The following is a 19,480-nucleotide window of genomic DNA, read 5'->3' as shown; positions in this document are numbered from 1 at the left end:
CTGTGAGGACGTCCCTCTTCAGCGGGAGGTGGGAGGGACTTCGCCTCACAGCAATGCCCTGATAGGGCAGCTTTTTTATATATGCTAAGTGATTGACGGTCAGAGAGGGCTCTTTACCATTCAGTAATGGTTGTCATTCCATTGAAATTGAACCTGATTAAACAAATGATACGAAAACATTATACTTTTTCAACATTTATCCATAAATGAATCAACATTCAATATCCATGTGTGATAAAGTATGTAAACCTTTAGGTTCAGTAACTGGTGGCATCCCCTTGAGCAGCAATGACTTAAACTAAGCGTTTCCTGTAACTGTTGGTCAGTCTCCTACATCGGTTTTGAGGAATGTTGGCCCATTCCTACTTACAGAAGTGCTTCAACTCGATGACATTTGAGGGCTTTCTTGCATGGACAGCTAGCTGCTTCAGGTCCTTGCTTCAGATCCTGCCACAATATTTCGATGGGGTTTAGGTCTGGACTTTGACTAGGCCATTCTTAAAAGCAGAATTTCTTCTCTTCTCATCTGTTTTTTGAAGATCTTGCTGCATGACCCACATTCAGTTCAGCTTTAGCTCATGGACGGATAGCCTGTCTAACGAGGCAGTCTTCCCAGCGACAGCGAGTGGAAGCGACAGCGAGTGGGAGAAATACAGGCGTGGAAAAGTACAGAGCAGTTTAGAAGCAGAAAGGAGAAATTGCATCTTGAATTGCTTTAATCAGAAAACAGAGGACATTGGGGAAACACAGCAGCAGCTCAAAGTCAAACAGCCGCGTGTGTTTTTCTGATAACAAACAAGCTGAAACTCGGAGCAGCTGATTCAAATTCAGCGCCGTTTTGAGACACGGGCAAGGGGAGGAGCCAACAGCACAGCAGAACAACGCAGTTAAACGAGGCAGTCTTCCCAGCGACAGCGAGTGGGAGAAGTACAGGCGTGGAAAAGTACAGAGCAGTTTAGAAGCAGGTTGAAAGCAGGTTGACGGCTGCAGAAGAAACTAAACTTAAAAAAAAAAAAAAACCCTCAACATGGTCTTCAAGCCAGTAATCTGTGACACCTGCTTGATGTGGGAAATCCGAGAAAACCCAGCGGAGCTAAACCAAGTGTGCGTAAAGTGCCGCGCGATCCAGGATTTGCATAAACTAGTAAGTATGCTAGAAATGGAGCTGGAAGAAGTGAGACAGCAACAGGATCTTGAGGAACTGGCACACCCACAATTCATGGAAGTCTGCATCACCCCTAACAGACTGAAAGCCACCAGGGAGATAGAAGGTCAGAACAGCTAGGTTCAGGTAGGCAGAAGCAGGGAAAAAAAGAAACTTCGTCAAACACAACCACCAGAAATCAAAACAACCAACAGATTTGAGTCACTTCAGAATTTTGATGAGCAGAACCAACAACAAGAGAATGAAAGGAACAACATCCAGGACCCTATTAACAGTGGTGACCAGACAGCAAAAAGAAGGGAGGTCATGATTGTTGGGGACTCCATATTGAGAAACACAGCAAGTTCAATTCGCAGTTTGGACCCCCTTACTACAACAGTGTGCTGCCTTCCGGGAGCCTCGGTCAAGCACATCACTGAGAACGTGGAAAGGCTCCTAGAACGAACAGGAGACGACCCGGTAGTAGTCGTCCACATTGGTACAAACAACATTGGAAGAGACAGACCAAAATCCCTGCAAAACAAATTCAGAGAGCTAGGAAGGAAATTAAAAGAGAAAACCAAAACTGTGGTATTTTCTGGTATACTACCCGCACCTTGCAAAGGACCATATGGACAGCTGGAAATAATTAATCAAAACGCATGGCTGAAGACGTGGTGCACACGGGAAGGCTTCACCTATCTTGATCATTGGACCACATTCTACAACGAGGACTATCTGTATAGACGGGATGGACTGCATTTAAATAACAAGGGAACTAGTCTACTCGGAGAAAAGATCCTCGAGCAGGTTCGGAAGCATTTAAACTAGAAAGGAAGGGGGGAGAAATCAACAAAAAAACAGAAGGGAGACCGCATCAAAACAAGAACAACAACTCAGGTAAGACAACCATTAAATGTATTTATCTAAATGCTAGAAGTATCAGAAACAAAATTCTAGAACTTGAAGCTACTGCACTAACAGGTAACTATGATGTGATAGGTGTTACAGAAACGTGGTTGTCTGAGAGTGATGGGGACGAATTTAATATTTGTGGGTATACACTGTATAGGAAAGACAGGCAGGACAGAAGAGGAGGAGGGGTAGCTCTATACATAAGAAACAGTCTTGAAGCCCAGGTGTTAAACCTGGACAAAGAAAATAAAACCGAATCAATATGGGTCAGAATAACGGACAAAAATTCAAAGGGCATAATAATAGGAGCATGCTATAGACCGCCAGATTCAGACGGTGAGCACAATAATCTGTTATACAATGACATTAGAAATGCGTGTAGCAAAGGAGAAGCCATACTAATGGGGGATTTCAACTTCCCCCAAATAAAATGGGAAAACCCGGTGGGTAGCGCGAAGGATGAAATAGAAATGGTGGAAATGACAAATGACTGCTTCCTAACACAATTTGTGAAGGCACCCACTAGAGGGGAGGCATGCCTTGATTTAGTCTTTTCAAATAACGAAGATAGAATAACTAAAACAGAGGTCAGAGAACCACTGGCAAACTCAGACCACAACATGGTCTCATTTGAAGTGTTTTTTAAATCCCCAAAAGTAATGACTAAAGCTAAGGTTTACAATTTTAGAAAAGCAAACTATGAAGGTATGAAACAGAGACTAACAGAAGTAGATTGGAGTAAAATAGAGAAAACACCCACAGAAGAAGGATGGTTGTTCTTCAAAAATGTAGTACTAGAGGCGCAAAACAATTATATCCCTAAAGTAGACAAATCTAAATGTAAAACTAAATTGCCAAAATGGTTTAATAGATCAATTAAAAAAAAATATTCAGCGAAAAAAGGCACTTTACAGAGCATTAAAAAAGGACCAAAAAGAAAGTACGCAGAAAGAGTACACAGAACTGCAAACGCAAGTGAAAAAGGAAGTTAGAAAGGCCAAGAGAGAAATAGAAATGAACATTGCTAAGGGAGCTAAAACCAATTCCAAAATGTTTTTCCAATATTACAACAGCAAGAGAACATTCAAAGAGGAGATTAAATGTTTAAGAGATACAAATGGCAAAATCGTAGATGAAGAAAAAAAGATAGCAAATATGTTAAATGATTACTTTTCACAAGTTTTTACAAAGGAAGATACTGACAACATGCCCCACATGTCATCCAGTTCCTATCCAGTTTTAAATAACTTTAGCATAACTGAGGCAGAAGTGTTAAAGGGACTAGGAGCTCTTAAAATAAACAAATCCCCTGGGCCGGATGAGATCCTCCCAGTAGTACTCAAAGAAATGAAAGAAGTAATTTACAAACCGCTAACCAAGATCATGCAGCAGTCTCTTGACACAGGGGTGGTACCGACAGACTGGAAAATTGCAAATGTAATACCGATCCACAAAAAGGGAAACAAAACTGAACCAGGTAACTACAGACCAGTAAGCCTGACTTCTATTATATGCAAACTTATGGAAACTATAATAAGATCCAAAATGGAAAATTACCTATATGGTAACAGGGTACTGGGAGACAGTCAACATTTTTTGAGGATGCAACATCCATAATGGATAATTGCAAAGCATATGACATGGTTTATTTAGATTTCCAGAAAGCTTTTGACAAAGTCCCGCACAAAAGATTAATTCTCAAACTGAATGCAGTTGGGATTCAAGGAAACACATGTACATGGATTAGGGAGTGGTTAACATGTAGAAAACAGAAAGTACTGATTAGAGGAAAAACCTCAGAATGGAGTGTGGTAACCAGTGGTGTACCACAGGGATCAGTATTAGGTCCTCTGCTATTCCTAATCTACATTAATGATTTAGATTCTGGTATAGTAAGCAAACTTGTTAAATTTGCAGATGACACAAAAGTAGGAGGAGTGGCAAACACTGTTGCAGCAGCAAAGGTCATTCAAATGATCTAGATAAGATTCAGAACTGGGCAGACACATGGCAAATGACATTTAATAGAGAAAAGTGTAAGGTACTGCACGCAGGAAATAAAAATGTACATTATAAATATCATATGGGAGATATTGAAATTGGAGAAGGAATATATGAAAAAGACCTAGGAGTTTTTGTTGACTCAGAAATGTCTTCATCTAGACAATGTGGGGAAGCTATAAAAAAGGCTAACAAGATGCTCGGATACATTGTGAAAAGTGTTGAATTTAAATCAAGGGAAGTAATGTTAAAACTGTACAATGCACTAGTAAGACCTCATCTTGAATATTGTGTGCAGTTCTGGTCACCTCGCTATAAAAAAGATATTGCTGCTCTAGAAAGAGTGCAAAGAAGAGCGACCAGAATTATTCCGGGCTTAAATGGCATGTCATATGCAGACAGGCTAAAAGAATTGAATCTGTTCAGTCTTGAACAAAGAAGACTATGTGGCGACCTAATTCAAGCATTCAAAATTCTAAAAGGTATTGACAATGTCTACCCAAGGGACTTTTTCAGCCTGAAAAAAGAAACAAGGACCAGGGGTCACAAATGGAGTTTAGAAAAAGGGGCATTCAGAACAGAAAATAGGAGACACTTTTTTACACAGAGAATTGTGAGGGTCTGGAATCAACTCCCCAGTAATGTTGTTGAAGCTGACACCCTGGGATCCTTCAAGAAGCTGCTTGATGAGATTTTGGGATCAATAAGCTACTAAGAACTAAACGAGCAAGATGGGCCGAATGGCCTCCTCTCGTTTGTAAACTTTCTTATGTTCTTATGTTCTTATTCTCCTCTAGAATCTTCTGATACAATGCAAAATTCATGGTTGTGTCCGTCTGTCCAGAGAACAGAAGTCTTGTTCCAGAAGTCTTGTGGATCATTTATTTGCTCTTTGACAAACTTCAGATGGACAGCAATGTTCTTTTTAGAGAGCAGTGGTTTCCACCTGGCTATCCTTTCATGAACACCATTCTTGTTCAGTCTTTTTCTGATAGTTAAGTCATGAACACTCACATTAGCCAAGGCGAGAGTGGCCTGCAGATCCTTGGATATTACTCTGGGGTTCTTTGTGACTTCCTTGATGGTTTTCCGGTTTGTTCTTGAAGAGATTTTGATAGGACGACTGCTCATGGGTAGAGTGACTGTGGTCTAAACTTTCTCCTTTTGTCGACTGTCTGTTTGACAATGGATTGGTGGAGCCCCAAATCCTTAGAAATGGTTTTGCAACCCTTTCTAGAGTGATGAGCATCAATACCTGTTTTTATGAGGTCTTCAGAGATTTCTTTTGATCGTGGCATGACGTGTTTTCACATTGTATGGTGAAGACCAAACTCACAAAGTTTTTGATCTTTATATAGGGTGAGGCCTCCCTAACTCACCCCTGAAGATCTACTTAATTATTGAAACACCTGATTCTAATCATCCCCTTAATTGAGCTGATAAAACCAGGGGTTCACTTTCCAGAATTATCATTGGAGTTCACAAACTTTCTCAGCATTGTGTATATATATCAGGTTTTTTTTTTTTTTTTTTTCAAAATTACAGCAATATAGCTTTAAGGTTTTTGCTTTTTATGCACACTTTTCTTCCCAGTTATTTGTTTTATGAGTGTGTGTTTAAGCCAAGAGCATTTAGATGTAACAGTCAATAGTTTCTCTTTGTAAAACAGCATGGAGTATAGTTGTTTAGTTTTCCCGTTCTTGATTGTATATAAAAAAAAATGTAAAAATCCACCCAATTTTTTCATTAAATAATTCTACCTGATTTTTAAAAAAGCATTCATCTGGAAATCAGACTCCCTAATTATAGCACTGACAGAAATACGACAGCCAACTATGATATAAAAGATGGTACTTGCGCTTTCTAAACACCTCCAACTTCAATAGAAACAGGTGGAGACTGTGTTGGGGTAACTGGGGGAGTGGCCTCCATCGTGATGTATTTCTGTTGTGAAATGACATCCGTTGTTTTGTGGGCTTTTTTTGTATTTGTGTTTTCTGATTTGTATTTGTGTTTGTTTTTTTAATTTGCATCTTATGTTTTTTTTAAATTTATTTGTGTTTTTTTATTTCTATTTGTATTTAATTTGTATTTGTGTTTTTTGGTTTGTATTTGTGTTTTATGATTTATATTTGTGTTTTTTGATCTGCATTTGTGTTTTTTAATTAGTATTTGTGTTTTCTGGGCCACCGTCATTTTGAGTACTAACCATGCAGTGTGTTTGTGAAAGCTTTTCATTGGCTAAAATACATTTGACATTTATTTTATCATCACTCTGGTGTTAGGAGGTAAGCTAATACATCTACTGTATTTATGGTTAATCTGTGAATATTGGTCTCTTATTCATACCCATGTATTGTTCTCAGTGAGTGCAATTACTAATAGGGGCTGACCCTAACCTAAACTCAGGTTTCTTTATTTTTTGTGTATTTTTATCATGAGCCACAATATACCATAATAAACCAAGTAATGTATTAGTTTGAGCTGAGTCCGGTTCTTTATTTTAAAATGTCAGGATTCACCACCTAAAGCAATAACAAGCATTTCTAACAAAGTAAATAATAGGAAAGTGATTGAATTGGATGAAAAACACACCAAGTCAGGCTAGTCAGAAACTGAATGTTATCACAGGGAGCAGCAAAGCAGCCTCCACACTGCATAACTGATCTGTATCTATGGTGGGCCTGGCTCACAGTACAATACAATACGATGCAAACTGCTAAGAAACTAAATGCAAACTGTACAGTGAAGCCACCCACTGATATTTACTAGATGGTTATTTAACTTCTCAAAATGAATGAGAGTATGAATCTTTTTTATTTATTAACCCAACAACAGGGGAGTGTTGAAATTATAAGTATGGTTACATAACCACAGAATGGGAGTCTATCTAGAGTCTATAACATACCGTCCATTCGTTTTCATCTTCTCTGCACTGAACCTCGTACTCCAGGCAGTGGGATTTGGTTTTGCCCATAGGGGGCTTCCATTGCAGATGCAGTTTTTCATTTCCCACTTTCGTTACGTTTATTTCGTTAATAACAGCTGGTTTCACTAGAAGCAATACAAAGCATTTGTGAGTTTCCCTTATAAAAGTTTACCCCGATATATTTGCAATTTGCAGTTTCCCCCCATGCTTTTCCCAAGGTTATACTATGCATTTACCTTGATTTGCCATTGTTTTATTTTTTTGTTTGTTTGCTTTACCATGTCTTTGTGGGCGATACAATGCTTACCTAAGCTTTACCAAGCATTCACTGTGCTTTATTAAACGTTGCTATGTTTTTATAAGCTTGTATAAGGGTTAAAATGTATAGTTGCTGTCTGAATGCTGTATGTATAGCATGGCTGATCTGTTTCTGCATCAGGATGTTAAAGTGCTTGCTTCTTTCAAACTGAGTAGAACTTTTAATTGCAGCTCACATACTGTCCTAATTAACGAGTAACATTGGTAATTATAGGGTTGTATTACTGTAATCAATAGGGAATTATTGTTGTCTTGGTATTAACACCTGCTATTTTATATTGTATTATGTTTTATAAAACGTTAGTTTACCTACTGTAAACCTGGTTTCCTGAAAGAGAAGATGGCCACCAAACATCGTGGGATTGTGACAGAAAGATAATGCGTTCTGGTGATAAATCTCCCTCCCGACCTGTGAGGGCGCTAAAGAACGGGAGGAGAAGTATCTGGAATGGCTGGCCTGACAGTTTGTTTCCGGGACCGGGAAGTCAGTCAGCCTGGAAAGAAGTGAGACTCTGTTGTAAGACCGTATTGACCTGAAAGGTAAATGAGGGGCAGCTGCAAGCAATAACAGCTGCAACCATTTACCAAGATGTCATGCGGGATTACATATAGGGGCCAGGGTAACGTGAATCTTTTCCTTCATTTGGATAAAACTGGAGAGAGAGAAGGACCGAGAGAGGAACTCTTATTGAAATTAGAAGTGTTGTGTGTTGTTTTTGTTTGTTTAAATAACTGTCTGTGTTTTCACCACTAGACAGTTAAATGCACAAATCCGGAGCTGTTGCCGAGGGTCAGCATGAACTGGATGACCACTGCACCAACTGTCACGAAATACCCGTGTCTTCACCACCTCACCTGCATGTCTGCACTCATCCAGGACTGGTGACCGTGTATTTGTTTCTGCTTGGGACAGTGACCCACATTGCCGGGGTATTATTATTTAAATGGTCACCAGACCTGGAAAACAAATAAAGCACTTTTTCACCGAATTGTCTGCCTGTCACTCCTGCACCGCATCACCGCTACACCTGTTCCCGCTTCACCAGCCACTTTTCCACAGGGATACATTCCTGCCTATTGATAGGTTTCACTGAGCTACTATATCATAGGCCTCCTTCCCCCTGTGACCTCCTCAGTCCTGCCTCCTGAGGGTAATTAACCATTAGGCAGGGAAAGGAACATCTTCTTTCACAACGAAACCGTGATGTCGACCGAAGCGACCTCGCGGTTGGTGGCCAGCTTCTCTTTCAGGGAACCAGATTTACGGTAGGTAAACTAATGTTCCCTTTCAATTCGAAGATGGCCACCAAACATTGTTATGGGAAACGTGTACCAGAGCCTTCGCAAGGGAAGAAAGAACGGCAGCATATGAAGGACGTTATGTCCTGTCTGACCAAAGTCAGCGGCGTGAGTGTGTAACCTCGAGAACCCTACCACATTCAGGTGGTAGAACCTGGCAAAGGTATGCGGGGTAGCCCAGCTAGCTGGATCACAAATTTCAGCCATGCAGGCACCTCGAAGATACACCTCTCGTGGAATGCCCAGGTGGGGGTAAGCCAGCACTATCATAGCAGTCAAGACTGTGTCCGCAATCCAATGTGACAGCCGCTGCTTCGCAAGGCTTCCATGGCAGATGAAGAGCTGGTCAGACTGACACAGCATTCTTGTCCTATCCACATAACATCTCAATGCCCGAACTGGGCAGAGGTGGTTCATCGACGCTAAGTGGACTGTCGTAGTGGTGAAGAGAGTACCATAGGGGGCAGTGTGTTGTCTCCGACAAGGCGAAGAGATTGACTTGCATCTTCCCGAAACGTTCCCAAATGCACTCCACCACCTGAGGGTGGTGCCGCCACTCCGATGGGTGCAGGCCTGCACTCGAGAGGAGGTCCACCGCCCGATTCTCCACGACTGGAACACATGTCGCCCGAAGGGACAGCAAGTTCTGTTGGGCCCAAATCAACAGCCTGAAGGCTATGTGGTGCAACCCCGGGGACGGAAGGCCACCCTGGTGGTTGACATATGCCACCACTGAAGTATTGTCTGTGCGGATCAGCACATGACTGTTCCACACCACAGGTAGGAAGTATTAGAGGGCAAGGAACACTGCTTGCAGCTCCAACTTGTTGATATGCAGGGACGTCGATGGCCCGACCAGGGTCCGCTGACTCCTCTGCCTTCGCAGACCACGCCCCAACCTGAGTTGGAGGAGTCCATAGTCACTACCCTCCACCAGCACAGGGCCGCTGAGCAAGCAAGACAGCTGACGGTGTCTGTCACACTTGGGATGCAGACGGAACACATTGAGCCATGCTTGCAGTGGGCGCATGCACAGTAAACCCGTCCCAATGCTGATATTGCTACAGCAGAAGACAAGGGGCACCCTCAATCCATGTCGAAACAGGGAGAGTTGGTGCTGGAGAGCTGCTACTCTGTCGTCTGACAGGTGAGCTTACTATTAATCGGCTCTAGTACCTTTAAGGGAAGACCCAGTCTTAACCAGATGCTTCATCACAAATAGTTGTGTGGGCCACAGCTCCTTCCTGCGACTGGGCAGATCAACCAGTCGTACAGGCAATACATCACCCTGATCACTTGCCGCCACAAGAGAGCGAGGGTAGCAACCATGCACTTAAAACGTGCTGGGGTAAGGAGCTAACGGCCTGGCGAGCCACCATACGGCTCAGCCGTGTATTGAAGCACTTAGGCCCCAAGGGTGAAGACACACAGAGGGCACTGAATGAGGTAGAATACACTACTGGTGCACCAAGTGTTATTAACATGCTGTGGCGCAAAGCACCGAGGCATTGACATGAAGTCAACACAACCCGGGGTAGCACATAGCAGACACCGGGGTGGATACATAGCTCGAGTGACTGCAGTATGCAATCAGGAGAGCAGTACAGGGGAGCGCACGGTGCTGCACCATGGTGCAGGGTGGCGATAACCTGGTACTGGACCATGTGCAATCACACCACGTGGCAGTGCATAGAGTATGCCAGAGTGGAGCACAGGCTCAAGGAGCTGCAGCATGTTAGGCAGGAACAAAGTGATACATTCCCCATGCCAGGCGGGTGAACAAGCAAGCCAAAGGCAGGCTAAAACAAGCCTGCTGATTCAACTCAATAGCGGGATCCTGCAGAGCTACTACCTTTTCTTTTCAAACTGCAAGGCAGTAAAGAAAAACATATACACACACACACACACACACACACACAATAGCAATTGTGAGAGTAAAATAACAGTCACCATGGTAGCGCGTCGAGTGGGCAGGCATAAACAAGCCAGCAGATTCAACTCAACAACAGGAACACAGCAGAACTGAGACCCCTACAGAGGAGTCATGTATGCACAACAACAAATGTGAATGTAAAATAACAGGTCATCACGGAAGTGCGTGTGACTGTTCAATTTTGTTTTATAAACAGTGCGCCGAGTAGGTAGGCTGACACAAGCTGGAGGATTCAACTCAACTGCAGAATACAGCAGAGCTGGGTTCCCGTGGAGGAATCCCACTTACTATTACTTATTTCTAACTGCACAGTAGTAAGAAATGAATACACATACATACAGGCGGGCTGACCAAGCTGGCGTATGCAACACAACAATGGGCGCAGCAAAGCTGGATCCTGGTAGAAATCATACGACATTTTCACTTTAAACTGCAAGGCAGTAAGAAAACACATATATACAAACCCAATTAAAAACAGCGTGCAGAGTAGGCTGCTGAGGCAGTCCAGCAGAGTCAACTCTACAGTGGAGCACGGCAGAGCCGGGGTCCAATGGAGGATCATGCGTCTCTTTCTTATAAACTGCAATATCAGAGGAAACATCCAACAACGAGTGCTGTGAGGTATAAGTAGGCTGCAATCGCAAAGCGATGCAGGCTGTTACACAGAAAAAGAGTAATACAGCATAATGGCTGGACAGGGGTGTGTAGCCTGGACTATGTGCAGTCACACGACCAGGGGCAGAGCGTAGCCTACAGTGGAGTGCAGCACCGTCTACAGGTAGAGACAAAGAGGCACTGTTGCACTAGGACTGAAGCAGTGGTCAAGCACTGTGTGCACCTTGTGACCCGAGCACTGTATGCAGAGTAATATGCAATATGTGCAACGAGTATCGTGCAGCACCATGTTCCTACACTAGCGGCAGATACTTGGCGCACCGCATGCACAGAGCACCGTGCGCACCGAGTACCGTGCAGCAACGGCGTGCTAGCCTGTATCGGTACAGTGAGACAATGGGCACAGTGCGCACCGAGGTACCGAAGTAGCACAGGCAGAGTCTTACGCACCACAGTATTAAAAAACACTGGGGCAGCTGTGCATGGTGCCTACCCTGATCGCGTGGTCATAGGCCTGAGCAGCGCGTAGCGTACAACAGGGGGACAGGACCGAAGCCGCGCCGGGTTCATAGTCAATAAGCACTGTTGCACCATGGTACTGAAGTAGCACGGGCAGAGTCTTACGCACCGGAGTATTAAAAAACACGACGGGAGCTTGCGCGGTGCCTACCCTGACCGCATGGTTACAGGGCCGAAGCCGCAGTGGGAGACTGACTTACACACACGGTAATATAAAACAGTTTTTAAATACAAAAAAGTGTTACAATATTACAGGACAGATGGGGGAGAGCACACTGTTTGTAGATTGAGCGACCTACACCAGAGATGAAGGCCCGCGAAGCCCACGTACGTCTCTACTCAAGGGAAGCCTTTTGTGAGCAAAATACGGCTTGCCCGGCTGGAGCAGACGTGGTGAGGCTAGTCCTCTGCACGAGCACGGGGACAAGTAGCTACAATCAAAATAAGGCCCAACCACGGCCCGCAGGCAGCTAGTGGGCTAGCTCGACAGAGGGAACAAGGCAAGCCCGGTCCAGTGGAGTAATAGTGCTCTCCGAAGTAAGAAGGGTGAAAAACACACATAATTCCTAACAATAATACTTACCTTACTAAGACGGACAGACAGAAAGAAGCAGCCTAACACGCAGTGCATGCAGGTGCTGATAGTCAGAAAAAGGCTACGAATTTTTAAACTACTGATTCCGGGAAAGCAGCGATGCCAGCTTTCAGCACAAAGTGCAGGGGAACTAGCAGTACCTTACGCAGCACTTTTTAGAAGAAAACAGGGCTCAATGCAACACAGAGGTCTTACCTTACCAACGTGAGAAGCGAAAGAGGATGATCCTTCCCCTACATGACGGTCAAGTACCCTTGGGGGGCGGGACCAAGGAAGTCAACAGGGGAAGGGGACCTACCGGCAGATTTGATATAGGAGCTCAGTGACACCTACCAATAGGCAAGGGTGTATCCCATAACAATGTTTGGTGGCCATCTTCGAATTGAAAGGGAATCTATTTTATCTTTTAAAAGTACCGCACCAATTTCATTTCAATAGCATCCTTCATGTACGGGCATCCCAGGGCAGTGCTTATTTCTCAAGTCTACAATGCTGTCAGTAAAAGAGACAATGAAGCTTGAAAGATTTGGTTTGTACACCACTTTTATCTAGAAATAGCCCAGATTGAAATCTCACTCTTTTCCTTACCTAGATTTTGAAGTTCAAATGTGAAGTATACTGGAATCAGAGGTCCTGTTGCAGAAGAGCCATTAACACATATGTTAAAGTCTGTGTATTCCTCCAAATCAGCACTGGAAAAATTGCAGCCAATGTTGACCCCAATGGACTGGATATAGTTAGTACACTCCATTGCATGGTCCAGCTTTGAGTGCCTATTAAAACAGAGGTACCCAGGCAAGATGCATCTCTGAATGTTCAGAAAGGTCCTAAAAGTTACCTGCAATATCTAACAGTTGTTTTATTCTTTCTTAATCTATATTGATAGATAATGATACAGCATCACACATCAATCTGTATTCACATTTACTGTTTATGTTTAATATTAATGAAAACATATATTAATGTCATTACAGTACCTGAAATGACTAGCAGAAAATATAGAGTTGCTAAAGGCATGGGATTTATCTTCATGATGGCCGGTGCTAATCAAACATTTGGCAAGTTGTTCTGTGGAAATGACCAGTGCTTGATATAAATCAGACAGAATAGCATCTGTGTGGAATTTTTCACAAGGTGAAAAAAATATTTGTGTGTAAATGGGCTCAAACAATGAAAGAAAACAAGCTGATGGGTGTGGGTAAGACATGGAAAATGTTTTGTTGTGTGCACCGTGGCTTCAGGGCAGTCTGCATTGCTGTGTGTCATAAATCTCAATTAAAAACACATACCAGTAGAACAGGGTGTAGTTTAAATATGGATGCCTCTGCCAGGTACATTCCATGTATTCCCAGTTATAGCAAACACAAGTGAGGTTTTCGATCCTGGACTCTGGAATCCCTGAAGTTCAGCAATGGAAAATATTTGTGTGCAAAGTTTAAGAAATGACAGACAGAAACAAATACATGGCAGCCCAACTATTACAAAAAACTGTACATTGGACACAAAAAATGTCTATGTTATTTTTTCTGAGCAATAGATAAACTGAATGTCCACATGTGTAAAATGCAAGTAAACCCCCTCCCTAGTAGAATGTGTGTGTGTGTGTGTGTGTGTGTGTGTGTGTGTGTGTGTGTGTGTCTGTGTCCAGCGGAGAGTCCAGCAAAGAGCACCCAGACTCGAGTAACAGGAATGAGCTACATAGGTTTTGAGGGAACTGAATGTATTAATCCTAGAGCAAAAACCAAACCAGTTCACCCTATAGTGGTGTGAGTATTTCTATGTTGTTGATGCTGAATCACTGGGTCCTTTTTAAGGTCTGACTTGAGAAATGGTGTTGTGATATATAGTGAAATTGCTGTGGGTCTGGAGGTGAAGGATTGGTCATGTTGATCTGGGTTTACAGCTGGAAAAAACGATCTGTCAGTGTATGGTGGTAAGAGAATGAATACTTAATCAAATCCAGACCAAATTATGTATTCATTTTGCTAATGATTACACAATTTTCTCCCAAAATCGCCATTGTATTGAAGCTCATTGTTGGTATTTAGTGAGCACATGTTTACAACTTACCTTGCTGTGATGGTTGCAATGTTGTTTCAGCCCACATGCTTTGCAGTTCAGAACCATTTGTACACTGACCTTTCAGCAGGCTCTGTACTTTTACTTTGGCTTCCTTCCCAAGGTCAAATCTGGCACTGTGTTTTAAGTGTGTAGTTCTCACAGTCTGCATTAAAAAAAATATATCCAGTTAATTATCTGTCCAAATCTAAAGAAAACAGTATATTGCTACTTTTGAAAGAAAACTAAATCATCTTACAGCCAAAAGGGAAATGACACGTGATATTTACTCATACCCACTTTGGAACCCCTGTACATTCTTATGGTTTGTTATTTGAATCTTTTAACTGACAGTTACTTCTTTATGAGAGATTATCATAAACTTTTGACCTGCCTCCACCCCATTCCTGCCTTGTCTTGTCATGTTTACTTTCATTTATAGAATACTAAGAACATAAGAAAATTTTGAGAATGATAACTAATTTATAAGCACAGAATCTAGTCTTTTTTTTAAATGGTCCCAGTGTTTTAGATCCTATTACTTCACCTGGTAGGCTGCTCCATGCATCCATAACTCTCTATGTAAAATAAGGCTTCCTACCTTCTGTTCTAAACCATACTTTTACTTCAACATATGCCCTCTTGTTCTTCAGTCTACTAAATTTGAAGTAGTGTCTTGGGTTAATTTTGTATATACAATTTATCATTTTGAAGCTCCAATCATGTCCCCCTTGTCCCTTCTTTTTTCTAGGCTGAAGAGTTTAAATTATGTTAACCTTTAATAAACACAATGTATTCTTACAACAGAATGTGTACATGGGAATGCTCAAGGTATATAGAAAAAATGAAAGATTGTTAGCCAGATTGTTATTGAGATCCACCCTTAAGATTATTCAGCACTCTTTCCCATACAGTGCCTGGGGGTAGACATGTGGTAGAGCTGCAATACAGTATGTGTTTTTTTACAAATTAGCAGTGCCCCTTTAAAATGGAATTACTAAGATTATTTAGTTTTATTGTAAGTACAATCTACTCCATTATGTTCTTTAAAAAAGGTTTGATTTACATTATTGTTTTGTGGGGTACTTTACTATATTAACAGGGTGTTTCAATGGATTAAATGTATCTTTAAACAATATACAGAGTATAATATAGTGGTCAGAACATATCACCAGTAAGGCTGTGTGAATGAAGTCAACAATCTCCCTCCCGACCTGTATGTATACCAAGGGTGCTGTATAACAGGAACAGTGTGCCCCGGACTGGATGGTTTGGCAATCTGTTCCTCTGTTATAGTTATGCAAGGACCGCTGGAGGAGTGTAAAATAACCGTGAGTGTTTCGTCTTGTTTTGTCTATTAACTATTATTACTTGTCATGGCCTCGGAAATACTAGGCTAGCCAGCTGGGCACCTGCTTAATTGAGGAAGCCCAAGCAGTCTACCAGGCATTGACTGAGGAAGAGGCCAGCCAGTATGACCTGGTCAAGCAGGCTATCCTCCAGCGTCTGAACATCACAGGCAGAAACGCATCAGGTGCGCTTCAGGGACACCGGATACTCGCCCCAGGGTGGTTGCTCAGCGGTTATGCAACCACATGGTGCGCTGGCTTTGACCCCGCAAGAAAACAGGGGTACGAATGGACAAAACCATTGCTCTGGAGCAATTCTACATGTGGTCGGTGCCGAGACTCAAGCATGGATATGGCGCCACAACCCGGCCACCCAGGAAGCCGCAATCCGACTGGCGGAGGACTTCGAGGACACCGAGGACACCCTGCTCTCCTCTCCCACCAGCCTACTGACCGCTACCTCTTCACTGAGCAGCATGGGACTAGCTCCACCATCACCTCTCATTGTGCTGGGATCCAGACCTCCCAGATCATAAACCCAGATGGGCAGCCCAGATTCCCTACCATGGAGGTGATGGCTGACGCCCTTAGCTGGGGTAGATTCAATGCCCCTGGCCCACTGCCTTATTAGCAGCAGGACAGATCTGTAACCCCAGTGCCTACTGCCCCTCCTATATAGTCCATGTTCCATCCCACAGGACATACCGCCCAGCTGTGCTCCCCGGCAATAAAGTGCAACATGGCGGCATGTTATCTGGCATTGGAAGTGGGTAAGACACTGGGAAATGGTTGAGAGGAGCCTTGTATCATTGATGTGGTGAGTCAGGTCAGGTGGCGATCTCCTGTATACATGGAGATACAACAGCATAGCCCACACTATATTTTATATATATATATATATATATATATATATATATATATATATATATATAATATATTATAATATAAGCAATTACCGTTAAACTTGTTAATTCAATGCCTTGTTAATTGTCTAACTTTTTCTTGCTGAGAACTGAACTTTTCTGTGCATGCAATGTTCTTTGCCAACAAGTTTAGTAAGGAGTTGACTGCCTGCCAAGTCAAGATAGGCCATAACATATTCAAGGTCTATATTGGAGACAGAAGAGATAATGGAGGGACAGGTGTGAAAAAAATGATTTCTTTACTTTTTTCTTTATTTCTTTTAATTTGAAATTGATAATTATGATCCTCATGGACCGAGGTCATCTAACTGAAAAGGACAGGTTCATATGAGATGAAACAAGGGTTCTATTGGGATGGATGATGTTAACAAAGAATGAATAGCTTGTTTTACAGGAGATGATGCCATCGAGTCCTGGAAAGATTGTGAATGGCATTTTTGAGATGATCGTGGGGGTACGGCTTATCAAGGAAGTGAGGCCTAGCCATGCGGGCAGGTGCCGGAGACATTACAATGGGACTCATTACTTGGACACGGGGAGAGGGGAGAGAGAAATTATTTTATAAATATTATTTGTTAGAATTAAACAGACATAGAATATTTAGGTTGCTATATGATAGGTGTTATTTTATTCTGAATACACTACAGCAAAAAAAGTATTATTTGGTGGTTTGTGCAATATTATTCTACTGTTGTTTTAATTGGAAGAGGTACGTGTTGTGATGTTGCTGCTGCTCATTGAGTTCTATTTTAATTCAGTAAACAAAAGAAAAAAATTGTTCCTAAGGAAATAGGGTACAGAGGGAAGAATTCTCGTCTTGGACATTGTTTGTACACTTTGTGAACCCAGCTAAACTTTACCGGTTTACAGTTATGCTGTCTAAGTGTGCACACGCATTTGCCTTTTACTCTTGGTAGTGTAAAGGACCAGAGTTGGGGTAATCGAATACACAAAAAGGTTGCACTCTGTGTATTCAAATAGGAAACTATTCAAAATTCCCATCCCTAATCCTAATAATAAACACTATTAAAACAAAATTCATAATACAAAATAATAATCCTACTTAGAGCGTTGTCGCTTGTGTAGCCTCTACCAAGTTGACGCCAATCTTGCTGAGCGATACCAATGAGTCCTGGAAAGATTGTGAATGGAATTTTTGACCTGAACACATCGGATCCCAAATAAAAAAGTTAGACAATTCGATCACTTATCTGGGTATCCATCGGGACATCTTGCTGTGAGACTGGACATGATATAAATGAATTGTTGAATTCACAACATATAAAGCTGCTTATATCTGCAAGTCTGGGAAACTGACGCCAAACAAAGCAAAATGTTACTTGTTTTTCTCTGTCATAATGAAGCATCCACTCTAAATGTTCGTCTTCATTTTTATCATAATTATATTCTTTATGATTTATTGATTTCAGTGCTTCCCTTTTGGCTTATTGGTTGCTTAGATGTAGAAAACCAGATTTGTAAAAGATTTGCCGCGGGAGCAAGTACCAACACAGCACTTCTGTATGTAGTCTCAGATTGTGACTGTACAACAAATATGACGCATGGCAGGAAAGTTAGGATTAGTTCATAGTTAAGTTTTTTAAAAATGGTTTGTAAATTAATTTTCAGCTTTTTGACACACTGGCCCATTTTCCTGGATTATGAAATGGAAGCCATATGCACTATATATGTTATACTAGTTAAATGTAACCGGCCCAGTCGGGCCTTTGGTGCTTCATAACTACCAGCTAAACTGCACTCTCTACCAGCCACGGGCCACCGGGCCATGGTTAATGTTGAGTATAGCAAATATAGTATTTGAACTCTCATTTGCACTATCTCCGCTCCCTTTCTGCGAATTTATGCAGTATCGCCCATAAATCCATATTCATCTAAGATTGAGACTCCAGTGCAGGAATGTATTGGCCTGGAAGGTAATCAAGGTAGCAGCTGCAAGCAATAAAGGCAGCTGCAATCGTTGTGTATTGCCAGGGCATTTCCTTTTGGTCACCAGACCCGGATTAAAAACAAAGCTTTCCAAACCGGATTACAATTGTCTGTGATTACTCCTGCACTGCATCACCTCTACACCTGTTCACAATCACCAGCCCCTTTGTCACAGTCACCCAGTAGAGAGTCATGTGCAGTAGCAGGATCACATATAGCTACACTGGAGCAGGACACTGGGACTGATCTGAAGGAAGATTTCTCAGGCAGTGCCTCCCTGAAATTAAGTTGACAAAGGCTTGGATTGGCTGTTCAACGGGTAATAGAGATGGGGTAGAGATCTGAAGGACAGTAAAAATGTGATACCTAATGCTTATTACAGTTCCCAAGGAGACAGTTTGTTTAAGACACAGGAGATTCTAACATCAAGGTCCACATAAACACAGGTGGTGACGATTATGTGGCCAGCCCTTAAAAAATGAACCTCATTGGTGTCACAATACAACATGTGAGGATAAAAGAGAGGTGCTGGTATGTTGGCCAAAACAATACATTTGTGGCTATTGTAGTAGTAATGAAGACAATGGAGAAGGAATTTATGTCAAAGGAAAGAATTTATGTGAATTACCCATGGATTACACAACAGTGGTGCAGCTGTCAAAAAAACATTCCAGTAGAGATAAGGACCCAACGCTATTGCACTAGCAGTAGTTATTTTGGTATTTGAACAAAAGAAAAATAATACTGGAATCATGCATAACGATATCTGGGCTAGGGTGGAGGAACAAGGTGGAATGGTGGTGAAAAGTTGTGGCACAAACTGGTTACGTATATCCAATACTGAAGAATGCCACCAGTCAGTGGGACTAATCATGTGCCCAGGTGACAGAATTATAGGTACTTTAAGTACTTGTCAGTGGGATACTTATGAAAAT

General features: G+C 42.1%; 1 protein-coding gene across 2 annotated transcripts in view; it reads right to left on the bottom strand.

The window, feature by feature from the left end:
• The window catches only part of LOC121318633 (interleukin-13 receptor subunit alpha-2-like), a 113,056-nt gene that overhangs the window by 13,572 nt on the left and 80,004 nt on the right, over window positions 1-19,480 (bottom strand). The window contains exons 4-7 of one of the 2 annotated variants that reach the window (XM_041255523.1): window positions 14,408-14,492; window positions 13,558-13,666; window positions 12,857-13,041; window positions 6,969-7,114 (exon numbers count right to left, since the gene is read on the bottom strand). In XM_041255523.1, coding sequence (XP_041111457.1) covers window positions 6,969-7,114; window positions 12,857-13,041; window positions 13,558-13,666; window positions 14,408-14,492 — 525 coding nt within the window. Of the gene's footprint in view, window positions 1-6,968; window positions 7,115-12,856; window positions 13,042-13,557; window positions 13,667-14,338; window positions 14,493-19,480 lie in introns of both variants that reach the window. The other variant, XM_041255522.1, reaches the window with a different exon arrangement.

Source organism: Polyodon spathula, chromosome 7 (genome assembly GCF_017654505.1).
Source record: "Polyodon spathula isolate WHYD16114869_AA chromosome 7, ASM1765450v1, whole genome shotgun sequence".
NCBI classification, from domain to species: domain Eukaryota; kingdom Metazoa; phylum Chordata; class Actinopteri; order Acipenseriformes; family Polyodontidae; genus Polyodon; species Polyodon spathula.
This window is presented reverse-complemented; position numbering and strand designations above follow the sequence as displayed.